Source organism: Schistosoma mansoni, chromosome 4 (genome assembly GCF_000237925.1).
Source record: "Schistosoma mansoni strain Puerto Rico chromosome 4, complete genome".
NCBI lineage: Eukaryota > Metazoa > Platyhelminthes > Trematoda > Strigeidida > Schistosomatidae > Schistosoma > Schistosoma mansoni.
The window spans coordinates 23339046-23353836 of record NC_031498.1 but is presented as its reverse complement, the minus strand read 5'-3'; the positions used below and the strand labels follow the sequence as shown (position 1 = coordinate 23353836).

The 14791-nt window shown below is 36.3% G+C and overlaps 1 protein-coding gene across 1 annotated transcript; it reads left to right on the top strand.

Moving 5' to 3' along the window:
• Positions 1-521: 521 nt before the first annotated feature.
• Smp_180790 (hypothetical protein) lies at positions 522-13094 on the top strand (the record flags this gene model as incomplete). The annotated part of the gene is made up of 6 exons (XM_018797252.1): positions 522-629; positions 665-959; positions 3032-4492; positions 5365-5759; positions 9098-9279; positions 12527-13094. The coding sequence occupies 6 exons, from the start codon at positions 522-524 to the stop codon at positions 13092-13094; spliced, it is 3009 nt and encodes a 1002-aa protein (XP_018652313.1).
• Between the last annotated feature and the right edge of the window lie 1697 nt (positions 13095-14791).

Sequence of the window (14791 nt, the reverse complement as noted above, 5' to 3'; positions counted from 1 at the left end):
TCAAAATATCACTTCATTGGACTCTTCATACAATCTAAATTCGAATTCAGAAATGCAAATGAAATTCGTCGACATTTTTTCATTCTCTTGAATTAAAATGTTCAGGTAATTTCATCGTTTTCTGGACTAGTTTTTTCACATACAAATGTCATACGGACATTTCATGTCATGTATATCTTTTTATGTGTAGAATATCCGGGATTTCCTCTACGTAGTATTAATAGTTTTTTTGTTTTTTAAATAAAATGTGTAATTCACAACACTATATGTAAAGTTCGGAAACGACATGATTGAATAGAGGATGTAATTGCTTCCCTAAAAAAAACAAGTCATATTTTCTTGATTTTGTTCATTTCTCTCAATTTCCGAAAAAAATATGGTTGGCAGATGTAATAACCTAAACTTTCTTCCTCCTCTCCATTCAGATTACTTGATTGTGGTTCTGTCAATACATCCAAACTACTTTTCATCAGTCGACAGTACTTTAAGAACTCCAAAGGTTTTTTAACCTACTACTGCTGATGCCGTCATCTAGGACAGCTAGGATAAGGCGCGATTCCGTACCGGATAGGTGCACAGTCATCAAGTGTATGAGGAAAACAATTTTCACTTCTGTTTTCTTATTGGTCGTAAGTTTCCTATTTCTTTTTGGCAATTGCCTCAGGGTCTTTCAACAGGACTCATAGGACCAAGTATTCTATATCTGGAAAAGTTGGCTGGCTCACGAGAGGATGAAACAGCTCTTGTTTTCACATCGAAGGCCGTCGGGTGTATTGGTGGATGGATAGTTAGCTGTTTATTATTGGATTCAGAAGGTTCTACTAAACCAAGTGATTTACTAAGTGTTGGACTTTTCGGCCTAGTGATATCCAATGGTCTTATTATTTTCGTTAAACATCTTTGGTGGATGCTGGCAGTGTTTTTTCTTCAAGGTTTATTTGTAACAATTTCCTTACAAGGTAACAAAAAAATATTCATGCAAATCTTGTTTTCGGCCGACATTTTATCTTAGCATAATAATCATTACATCTTATCTACAGGCGAAACTAAGGGTATATTTGAAAAATCTCTAAAAATGTATTTAAACGGTAATAGCAACGCTAGAAAACAATTGATAATAATTACTTTTTAGTCATCTGGAATAGCAGATATACAAGTAAGATTTGATCGAACACTTTTCTAATTGTTTATACTCCTCTGAAATGTTAGTTTTAAAGTAAGGTCAAATCGTAGCTCTCTCATTTAACCTCACTCAACCGATGTACTGCACCAATATAGTTCACCGTCCGACTTTTCCAATGCTAAATAACTACTCATGATCCAGAAAATGTAGACATGTTCAAAAGCAAAACAAACCCTACTCACTGGTGCCTGGCACTGACAATTTAACTTAACATATGACTATTATTGTCCTTTGTTGACTGGTGAAAGCCTTTGACTTTCAATCACTAGTGTATGAGTTATAACCCTAGTTCTTCTGTCCCAATGTAGACAGTCAAATAGTACTAACGGTTGTCCCATCAAACTCGTGACTCAAATTCTACTTTACAAGCCTAAAATTGGTCTTTATGTCGACGTTTTACTAAAGTATCTCGTAGCTTAACTCGCCATACGAAGACTGAAATAAGGTCAGGGTTGAGAAGCACTTAGGATCCTAACAGCACTAAAGATCCAACTTAGGTTCCTCATCTTGAATGTAGCACTGATTCTACAAGTAATGCAGAGAAATATATTGTATAACCTCAGAATTTCCACAATCAAAACTTAAAATGATTCAGTTAGTAATGTTTTTTGAATTTATTGAGAAAACCTAATATGAAAAAGGCGGCCTAATCAATACTTAAAGTCGTGAATTTAATGACTACTCAATGACCTTCGAATATTAATTTGTGCTGATTAGTTGCACTTTGTGTAATTTTTAAAAAAAAAGTTTTGTTCATTTCATACTTGTGTTTGTAAAACAAGAAAGCAAAATACAATTATGATTACTTTATAAGTTTTCCAGTATTTTTGATTGCCAATCATTTTGGGAACTGATTTACAGTAAATTCAGTATTTTGAGCAATGTATCTTATTTATTTGTTTATTTGAACACATAAATATTGGTACAAGGAAGCACCAGATATATATGCACCACACAAATCTCATTTGATTTGTGTGAGGGCTGTGATACTGTACAGGTGCCCAAACTGAAACAGGTGGTTTTCTTAGGGGGCCACACCCGGAGCCTTTGACCTGAAGGTCTGATCTACAAGGTAGTGGAGCATCGTAAGGAGATGCAGTCCCATGGTAACCGGTGACCAACGATTGGTTCATACGCCATTTGTTCCCTCAGGATACTGGAGCCCATGTGCACCATTGGTTTGGAATAGGGGTTTTCCAACTACCCTAGGTGGGCTCGTTGTGTTCACCAACCCGGTTAAAACGCCGGACATTCGCTTTTCGTCCTCTCAATTTCGTAAACAACAGTAATGCCACGAGAAGGCAATGAGTAGGACTTCCCTGTCAGAGGCTATATACGCGTGGCCATATGAGAGCATTTGGAGAGGGAGAGCGTACTCTCCCCACTCTCGGTCGTACCAGGGCATTTGGGGGCAATGTATCACCTCTCATTATCAATCAATTAGCATTCTATTCTTCATCTTGATATTTCATTTATATTCCTGATCATTCAAAATTTGTAGCCAGTAATAATAGGACTAACTCTAAATATGTCGTTTATCCTGTTACTGTGGGAAAATAAGTGACTGACTCATGATTAAAGTGAGTGACTGAAACATTCACTAAGTCACATAGTGAAATATTTTATCTCTAAACATAGATTGCAGGCATCAAACTCATAGTTGCTTCTGAATCGGCCATCTAATTCGGCGTTGCCTAAATATGTTGTAATTGTGTATTGGATAAAAACTACACCTTCAATGAATAAGCCTACTGAAGTAGCGACTGTTTAATGTAGAAATCTTCTTTAAAAGTAATTCAACATTAAGTTTTGAAACACTTTTTTGTTTTGTAATTTATCATTTTTCAGGATGTGTTTATCATCGTGAGAGTGTAAAACACCGACTCCACATTGTGCCACAATATTTAACAACTGTTTTCTTATTGGGTTGTGTATTTACTCCATATCTTCTATTTATTGAGCCAAATTTAAATTCTATTACATCATTAGTTGTTCATCCTAGTACTAAACTGAATGAACCACAACATTCACGTAATCATAACTTCATCTCAAACATATCTAATGTAAATCCCATTAAATTTGTTGAGAGTAGTAGTACTGGGATTAGTAAAAACAATAAAATTTCTCCAGTTATTCGTATGCCACGACAAATTACAGTTAGTACCCCACCACTGAATGAATCTAATTTTGATCTGCAAACAACACCTCAAACCACTATGGATATTAATCATCATAAAATATCTACTGATCAACCTCATAATTTAAATATAATCCTACCTAATTTTACGTTAACAAATGAAATCAATATAAATGAAACACCACACAACATTACAGTGAACTCTTCTTCGGCTATTATCAAACCTACAACCAAGAAAAAGCCGTCAGTCAATGATGCTAAACATTTAAATCAAGATAGTTCATCTGCGGATGGTAGCAAAGCAGCGTCTAAAATGAAGAAACTTACTGAAGAGCGTCAAATTGAAAAATTAGACGACGATCCATCCACCCATAAACCACTAACCTCTGTCGTTAATCCAAATGAACTTCGAAATCTTGTAGTTCAAAACCAGTCTACTACTACCATTACCAATATGTTGATGAACATCACGAATTTAAATTCTACCAAACAATCAAATAATAATGATACTATCTCTAAAATTTCTCCAAATTCTTCCTTTAGCCATCTTTCGCTTCACTTGAACAATGTTTCAACAGGATTTCCACATAACTCTACAATTGTTAAAGACCATAAATCTAATGAAATCTTCATTAATAATGTGAATTCAACAAAAGATATTGATATATCTAATGCATCTAAACCGATAACTAACAATAAAGTAATACTTGGCATATATAATATTACCGATGAAGTTGGGTTAATAACTAATAATTCTTCTACTCAATTCACATTTAGTAAATTTCCATCTGTATTACAGTCAAACGACATTATTGTAGTTATCAATTCAACAAATCGTAAATATCATCATCATCGTATCGCTGAACACTCATTGGATAAATCTCATCGTAATCTCCTATTACCGTTTCAACATCCGGTAGAATCAGTTCAAAAAGTTTATCTACTATTAAGTATTATATCAATGATACTTTGGCTGTTGACAATTCCACTAACAAGTTGGTGTGAATCGATATTTATTCGTTACTTTGGTCTCAAGATCATAGATGATAATAATTTCGAGCTCATTTCCACTGGCAAACTTTCATCACCAAGTATGATGCAACGATCAGATCCTGATAATAATGAAAATCATTCTGAAGAAGGTCTCAAATCAAGATTACTTGGAAGATCAGGTAGGGTAGAAAATTACATTTAGATGTTTGTGAAATGACTGTCAGATCATAACTGTTAACCTGATTTTATATGTTAATACCGACTAGAATTTGATAGTGACATCTCGATTTTACTAGCACTATAAAACATCACTACTATTTAACTGAATATATATGTATTCTAAGTGGTTTAATTCATTGTAAGTTGCAAAAGTTTTGTGACTGCTAAGGTTTTCGAAAGCAAATATTAACTAAAATGGCTTGGGTATGCTACGTATATCAAACTATCCATTATCTCGAAATGTAGAAAAATAGCCGGGAGGGATTTAAAGTTTTTTCTACTTTAGAAGCTGCAATTTATTCACGTTTACTTTGTCCAACGATATCAAGATAGCTAGTAAAGTTTTATGACTATGCTCACCAAAACATGTTATCTGTTCACTAACTGTTAGTTTGAGCCATGTTGATAAATTCAGATCATCTAGTTGGTGGCCGTACAATAACCGCAATCAGCGGTTAGAGACTTTCAGTTATGTTGCTTGTATTCGGTCACAATGCTCTAGGAACATTCACTTCTTATCATACTGTAGATCTTGAATTCCAGTATTTCTTCATATATACCGTTTTTATTCCTTCTTTTTAGTTTATCTCATTATCACTGTCACTACAGTACTCCGATTTCTTTATTCTGTTAGTTTTTTCTTGCCATACCAATATGGTGTGGTGATCCGAGCTAACCCAAGTTAGTACCAGGCTCTTCGTTAATTACGACTGATTCATTTTCCAGAAGACACTGCAATGTTTTGGTTGAGAGATATACGATTAATATCTATATAATAATCCTGATAATAACAGCCATTGAATATCTCACTCTTTTTTTATTTTTACATAAGATGAAGACGACAGTGAGTCGGATTCAGATGAACTATGGAATCGAAGTCATTTCGTCGATAACAACGATGAGCTAGTTTGTCATTCCGATTCTGAGTTGAATGATGATAGTGTTATTCTGAAAAATTCATTAATTAAATCATCTTCAGGAAATAATATATCTGGTTATTCAATGTCTAAATCGATGGCAGTATTAAATCCTAATATTGTTGATAATAATAATACCTCTGCTACTTCTTCTATGATTGACTGTTCTGTATTTGAAACTCATTGGCCAAGAATTCAATGGCCGTCAAATTTTTGGCTGTTATTATCTGTGTTTTTAAACAGTGGTTTGGAAACAACATATGCTGGCTTTGTTGCTAGTCTCACTATACGTTATCTTCTTTGGTCTCCAGTAAGTATTTTTCATATAACTATATATTGTTGTCCATTGAAATTTTTTTATTTTATATGAAATACACTTGTTATTGAGTTTCAAGTTTAACTAGTGATTTATTATTTTGTAACTTTCATTTTGGTGGACACGGCGAGTCCACCTAGGGGAGTTGGAAAACCCCTATTCCAAACCAATGGTGCACATGGGCTCCAGTATCCTGAGGGAACAAATGGCGTATGAATCAATCGTTGGTCACCGGTTACCATGGGACTGCATCTCCTTACGATGCTCCACTGCCCTGTGGGTTAGACCTTCAGGTCAAAGGCTCGGGGTGTGGCCCCCTAAGAAAACCATCTGCTTCAGTTCGGGCACCTGGGCAGTATCACAGCCCTCACACAAATCAAATAAGATTTGTGCGGCGCATATACATCTGGTGCTTCCTTGTACCAATATTTATGTGTTTAAATAAATAAAATAAAACTTTCATTTCCCTTTTCTCAGTTTGGATTATTTACTGTAAAGAAATCAATAATTTCTAATACTTCATATGCCAAGTAGGAATCAAAGCTCTGCTTACATGTACTTGTGTTGTTTGCTAATTGACATTCAAGCATTTTTTTATTTAATCTATTTAGTGTTATTTCAAGTGTGTGAACTTATCAACTATCATTAACTTTCTGTCTTAGATTACCATATTATATTGACAATTTGACACATTAATATGACTTAGCATAGGGATTAAAACACAAAATTCAAATATAGATTAAATTTCTTTACTATCAGAAGGGGTTTTGTGGAGATTTAGTATTTTCATAGCCGGCTCAGTGGTCTATCGGTTAAGTACTCTGGCACGAGGCTGGTAGATCCTGGGTTCGAATCTCGCGGGGCGGGGTCGTGGATGCTCACTGCTGAGGAGTCCCACAATAGGACGAAACGGCCGTCCAGTGCTTCTAGGTTTTCCATGGTGTTCTAGCTTCAATCGACTCACGCTTTTAACTATTAAATTTTTTTGTTTTTATTCAATCAGAGATTTTGTACTATGAACTGTAGTTTAAGGATTAAATTGTTTAAATTTCAATCACCAACTTGTAGATCCCAACCCATATACACTTATTTCGGTTTGAGTGTGGTATCACCAGCCCTCAGATTGCCCCCAAATGCCCTGGTACGGCCGAGAGTGGGGAGAGTCCGCTCTCCCTCTCCAAATGCTCTCACATGGCCATGCGCACATAGCCTTTGCAAGGGAAGTCCTACTCACCGCCTTCTCGTGGCATTACTATTGTTTACGAAATTGAGAGGACGAAAAGCGAATGTCCGGCGCTTTAACCGGGTTGGTGGACACGTAAGGTCCACCTAGGGTAGTTGGAAAACCCTGATTCCAAACCAATGGTGTACATGGGCTCCAGTATCCTGAGGGAACAAATGGCGTATGAATCAATCGTTGATCACCGGCTACCATGGGACTGCATCTCCTCACGATGCTCCACTACCTTGTAGATCAGACCTTCAGGTCAAAGGCTCCGGGTGTGGCCCCCTAAGAAAACCACCTGTTTCAGTTTGGGCGCCTGGGCAGTATCACAGCCCTCAAGCAAATTGAATGAGATTTGTATGGCGCATATGTATCTGGTGCTTCCTTGTACCAATATTAATGTGTTTAAATAAATAAATAATAATAAGCCCTCAGATTTAAAATATGTCTTGAGGCAGGATATACAGATCTGTACCGCGTAATGAGTTAATAATAATACCTGTTAGTTTCCCCCAAAATGGTCTGAAACTTGTTGAATATCATTGAACTATGTATACATTATTGTGTTATGGTCAACACATTATAGATGTCGTCATTTATACTTTCACAAAATGATATAATGACCAAGAATTAAGCTTGTCAGATAGATCTTAATGTGTTGACAACCGAGTAGCCTACAGAGTTATTTCATTTATTTCCTGCTTACATACATGTTATTTCATTGTACAAAAAAATGTTTTTCTTGTTAACGGTTATGGTCTTGCATTCATTTTAACAATTAAAAACTTTCACTTAGTATTGTTTGTTTGAATCTTCCCATTGATGTTTTACGACTGCAACTGGTCAGTCTCTAATTGGCATATGTGCATACTGTGTGTATTGTCTCAATATAGCCTAAATTCAAAAGCATGGTAAGCAAAGATGGATAGTGGCTAGCAGTGGAATCCAGGACGCGCGTTTCGTCCTATTTGGGACTTGTCAGCTGGATGTACCTTCATCTCAGAATTGATGTTCACTCTGGGACTCGAACCCAGTACTGTTCGCTTCAAACGCCATCGCGTTATCCACTCGGCCACTGAGTCCTGAGGCAATACGCATAGTATGCACATATACCAATTAGAGACTGACCAGTTGCAGTCCCAAAACATCGATGGGAAGATTCAAACAAACAATACTTAGTGAATTTAAACTTCACCCCATTGCACAAGCAAGTGGCTATCAGGACTCAGTAGCTGAGTGGATAATGTGATGGCGTTTGAAGAGAAAGGTACTGGTTTTGAGTCCCAGAGTGAACATCAACTCTGAGATGCAGGTATATCCAGCTGACGAGTCCCAAATAGGACGAAACGCGCATCCTGTATTCCACTGCTAGCCACTATCCATCCTTAATTATAAACTTGATTCACTTACCTATCCCCCCCACGTAACAGAAAAAATTATTATGACTACTAATTTTTAGTACCTTATGAATTTGATTTAATCTCGGAAATTTTTCTCCTAAAACTATTCCTAAAGCATAAATCATTATTATTTTAACAGGATATCTATTGAAACCATCAATTATCTACTGTCGAACTAGTTAAGAACATAAAAGAAAAGTGAAATATTGGTTCTGAAGCGATAGTCCAAATGCTACAATAAGTTTGAACTCTATTCCATCTACTTTTTTTTTGGAAAAATCAGATGGTATCACTAGCCTTCACATTTTCGAGTATGACTTAAAGCCAAGTATACAAATCTGTACTTAGTTGATGCGTGGTTATAATTAGTTGTCATCTACAAATTATAATATGTAATGTAACTTATTATGTTATCTGGTAAAGGTTTATTTACTCGACCTCTCTTAAATTATTATATTTGTGGTTGTTGAATCATATTGGATTGTAGCTCTATGGTGTAAGTAAGCATTCAACTCAACCATCCTGATCACATAGCTGAAAAGCTTTTAGCCCATATATAAACCCAATCAGTGCAACTCATTATAATGTATACACAATATGCATATAGTTACTGGGCCGCTGATATCTTTATTTTGTTAATGTTCTTCATGTAACTTAATATCAAGCATCGGTACACTCAATTCAATTTCTTTATTTCTTTTAACAAGACATTAGCAATAATTGTGACCAGTTTATTTTGGCTTGGTAATCTTGTTGGCTTTTTAGTTCGTTTACTAATAATCAATAAAAAATGGCCAGATATACAAGATAATTTACCGGGTATTTCAAACAGTCAGCTATTATCTAAGGGTATATATTCAACTAGAAAACATCGTCGTAATTATGCAAAGTAAGTTATTTTTTCATATAATTTGATACATTCATGTTAAATAGTAATTAGTGAGTGATAGTAGATAACGAAAAATGACCTAAATATAGCTTCCTATAGTTTATTTTAAATGAATCCCTTTGGTGAAGTGTAGGTAAGTAAGCAATCACAATTAAACACAACTGTGATGATACTCTATTGGCATTTAGCTAGAAACAAACAGATTGTGATGAATACAGAGAAAATGGTGATATTTAATTTACGCATCAAAGTTGTGATAAACAGCACCTATGTATTTAACATCTCTCGTACTTTGTTCAGAGAAGTTAAATATGATTACCATTGGTCAGATTCATCCTAATACATACTTCTGTTAGTTCACTGGTCTGTTATGATCCCCCTTTATACAACCCAGCTACTATTGTTACTTAATATTCTTTGGACAATTTACTTCACTCGACTAATCCTCAAATCAGAACCGGGTTGGACATGAACGTAATTATATCGAGCTGCAATTTAATGGTTGTTATTTTATTTACTAATGAATGTTTCACAAATTCAATTTTATCTGCTTGTATTGGGGTTTTAACAGTAGATATGTATAATACAAAATTATTATTTATTTAAACACATATATATTGGTACAAAAGGGCACCAGGTACATATGCGCCACACTATTTGTGTGTGTGGGCTGTGATACTGCCCGGGTGCCCAAACCGAAGCAGGTGGTTTTCTTAGGGGGCCACACCCCGAGCCTTTGACCAAAAGGTCTGATCCACAAGGCAATGGAGCATCGTGAGGAGATGCAGTCCCATAGTAGCTGTTGACCAATGACAGGTTCGTCCGCCATTCGTTCCATCAGGATACTGGAGCCCATGTGCACCATTGGTTTGGAATCAGGGTTTTCCAACTCCCCTAGGTGGACCCTCCGTGTCCACCAACCCGGTTAAAGCGCCGGACATTCGCTTTTCGTCCTCTCACTTTCGTAAACAACAGTAATGCCACGAGAAGGCAGTGAGTAGGACTTCCCTGGCAGAGGCTATGTGAGAGCATTTCGAGAGGGAGAGTAGACTCTCCCCACTCTCGGCCGTACCAGGGCATTTGGGGGCATGTATAATACACACAAAATGGAAAGGATTATTTAGTTAGTTAAGTCGTTTCTACGATGTATTTAAAAAAATAGAACCCAATCCAAAGCTTAGTTTTTGTTTTCATCAAGAACGAGTCCATCTGGCTTTAAATGTAGATCCTGGAATACATAAATTCTTTAAACTCCAGATACTTCGTAAAACAAGTCTAACCACTTTCTATTATTAATGTCCTCGTTGTTACTGGATTGTGAGATTTGTAGCTCAGAATAATAATTATACTGTGGTTATGCCCTATGAGTTGAGTGTTTTAATCGTAAAGCTATCATCATCTACCTCGATAACACCAGAAAAAACTTCGAGTAAAAGTAAACTATCTGAAATATCCCTCTTCCCATGAGAATAGCAGCTTGTTCTGTTGACCTTGAATTCGACTAACTGTCGATATTTGTTCCGCCAGTATGTACATGTTTTCGATTCTGGACAATGCCAAGTGGTAACAACCAATCAGATGCAAGGTTAACAGGACAACTAGTATTCGTATGTGAGGAAAGATTTCAAATACCTCACTTCCATTAAAAGCTTTGTTGATGTTGCTGTCTCAAAAGATGATGATATCTTCACAATTAGACAACTCAGCTAAAAGAACACAACTCCATCAAAAGTTTTATCATATGTGCCAAGGGGTTGCATTTTCCCGTTACTAATATTCAAGACTAAATTTGATCAGTTTTCATTTGATGATAATATCAACATTAACACTAATATGTAGGTACATTTAACCGACTAGTTTAAATTAGAACAAAATAAATATTCTACATTTCACAAAGGAAAAAGCAAGATTCTCAAATACAACATGGAGAACACCAACCCAATCACACTTGATGGCGAAACTCTGGAAGAGGTGGAAACATTCTCGTACCTGGGAAGCATCGTTGATAAACAAGGAGGATCGGATGCAGATGTAAAGGCGAGGATTGGCAAAGCAAGGGCATCATTTTTACAATTGAAGAACATATGAAACTCAAAACAACTGTCAACTAAATTCAAAGTGAGAATCTTTAATACGAACATCAACACAGTCAGTCCTACTGTAGGGAGTTGAAACGTGAAGAACTACTACATCCATCGTCAAGAACGTACAAGTATTTATAAACAGTTGTCTACGCAAAATACTCAACATTCACTGGCCGGATACTATCAGCAACAGTCTTCTGTGGGAGAGGACAAACCAGCTTCCAGCTGAAGATGAAATTAGGAAAAGATGTTGGAAGTGGATAGGACATACATTAAGGAAATCACCAAGGTGCATTACAAGGCAATCCCTAATTTGGAATCCAGAAGGGAAGCGGAAAAGAGGAAGGCCAAAGAACACATTACTTTGGGAAATAGAAGCAGATATGAAAAGGATGAATAACAAGTGTGTTACGTCCTTGAATCTTTCTACCCACTTTGTGCCGAGTATGACCTGTGTAATGTAGATTAAGACCTTGACCCGGTAGGCTGACTGGCTTAACCTTTGAGGCTAATATGCGTGAGTTCGAAGTGGGGGTAGAGAGACGAGAACTATTCTATCCCTGATTGCCTGGCAAGCACGAGAGAGAGAGAGAGAAGACAAAGACAGCTGGAACGGTAATCACTTTATTCCAACCCCGATCTAGCACTCGAATTCCCAATTCAGATTAGGGTGAAAGGTTACATGAATAAATAGATGAATAAGCTGACCACAACGTACAATAATTAGGAAAATACAATTATGTCCAAAACTGGGGGATTATAGTAGAAAATAGGGTACAAAAGATTACGTCTAAATTACAATAGCTTTAGAACAGAAAATGCTATGGCAGTGAATTATACATCAAACGAAAGCTTATGATCTGTAGATTAGGCTAGGGGCAAAAGTAAATGTTACAGTTTTACAAGCTTTGAATTAAATGAATTAACGTCCCCAAAAATAGCTTCCGTAATTTGTTAAGGCTTCTTGTTTTGCGGTTCACATCAAAGTGGAAAGAACTGGAAATGATTGCCCAGGACAGAGTTGAATGGAGAATGCTGGTGAGCGGCCTATGCCCCTCCACGAGGGGTAACAGACGTAAGTAAGTACATTTCACACTGCTAGTTCCCATTATCCAAACATTTAGTAAACGTATCCATTTGTTTACTCTTTTGCTTTCCTCTAGGAATACAAAATCTTCAATCATCATTACTAGCATACAATTATGTGGATGTTTTATTTGTATAATTAGTTCTATTGCATTAACATATTTATCAATGTCAATTGGAAGATGTTCCACAACATCATCATCATCATTATCTCAATTAAACATAAATTCATTATCTCATCCATATATAACATGGTTAATTGGAAGTTTTTGTTTTGGTATTGGTATTGGTTTATCATCTTCTTATACGGATACATTAATGACTATACATTTAACTACAAATTTATTTTTTTCTAATTCATATTCTATTCAATTATCAATATATTTTGGTCAATTATTAATACCAGCTTTAGTTGCTATGCTTCATCATCAAGCATTATTTTGGCGATATTCATGTGTACATAATATTAGTGTATTATGTTTAAGTATATTAATGAGTATTACATTTATTAATCATTTTATTATTGTAACTATGGAAAATAGACGTAATAATTTATTAAGATCAACTAAACCTAATCGAAATAATAATAATAATAATCATAATACATGTTTACACCATTCTAATGGAAAGATTTCAACTTCATAATTAGTATATAAATTCTAAGCCCGGGTAAAGGGGAGGAGGGTTGGGTATGATGAGGTTAGCGACCCCATCCCATAGAAAACCAACTCGCTAACCAGAAACTGATGATAACTTCTAATATTGCTATTCTTTTTGTTTATTGAAAATGTCTTTCAACAAATTTATCTTCATATGGTTAATTGCTTTAACCTGTAATACTTTATTGTAACTATATATATATATATATACATACAAAAATATGTTATTTGTATACTACTACTATTAACCCTCCTTCTTCTTCTTCTTGCTCCCCTCCCCCCTCCTCTCTAGTCTGATAATAATGGTATTTTGTTCATTTGATTGCATTTTGTACTGTATCATTTGTATATGTACTCATTTGTATTTTTTTGTTTTTCTTTTTGATTACCGCCTTATTTTCATAGGTTATCTAAAAGTTTGATCTGTTGTTATTTTGATATACTTCATGTATACGTCATGTATTGGATCTATTTGGTTTCATAATTTGTTTTGTTTATTATATAATTAATTATGAATGCAAACAACACATTTTATCGATTGTTTTCTTCTTTTAAATAGACAACTAATCCGTTGATATATGGCTTCAATCTATCGCTTTAAAAATTAGTAGTCATTTAGTATAAATTATTCATTTAATTTAATTTATTTGAACACATAAATATTGGTACAAAGGGGCACCAGATATATATGCGCCACACAAAAACTTGTCATTTCATTTAATTGTGTGAAGGCTATGATGCTGTCCGGGTGCGCAGACCGAAGCAGATGGTTTTCTTAAGGGGCCACACCCGGAGCCTTCGACCTAAAGGTCTGATCCACAAGGCAGTGGCCCCCGAATGCCCTGGTACGGACGAGAGTAGTAAGAGTCCGCTCTCCCTCTCGAAATGCTCTCACATGACCACGCGTATACAGCCTCTGTCAGGGAAGTCCCACTCACTGTTTACGAAATTGAGAGGACGAAAAGCGATTGTTCGTCGCTTTAACCGGGTTGCTGGATATGTATGATCCACCTAGGGGAGTTGGAAAACCCTGATTCCAAACCAATGGTGTACATGGGCTCCAGTATCCTGAGGGAACAAATGGCGTATGAATCAATCGTTGGTCGCCGACTACCATGGGACTGCATCTCCTCACGATGCTCCACTGCCCTGTGGGTTAGACCTTCACATCAAAGGCTCCGGGTGTGGTCCCCTAAGAAGACCACCTGTTTCATTTTGGGCACCTGGGCAGTATCACAGCCCTCACACAAATCGGATGAGATTTGTTAAGGGCATATTTATCTGGTGCTTCTTTGTACCAATATTTATGTGTTTAAATAAATTAATAAATCGTGAGGAGATGCAGTTCCATGATAGCCGGTTACCAACGATTGGTTCATACGCCATTTGTTCCCTCAGGATACTGGAGCCCATGTACACCATTGGTTTTGAATCAAGGTTTTCCAACTCCCCTAGGTGGACTTTCCGTGTCCATCAACCCGGTTAAAGCGCCGGACATTCGCTTTTCGTCCTCTCAATTTCGTAAACAATAGTAATGCCACGAGAAGGCAGTGAGTAGTACTTCCCTGGTAGAGGCTATGTGCGCATGGCCATGTGAGAGCATTTGGAGAGGGAGAGCGTACTCTCCCCACTCTCGTTCGTAACAGGGCATTTGGGGGCTTAAATACAGATTGATGTATTCCA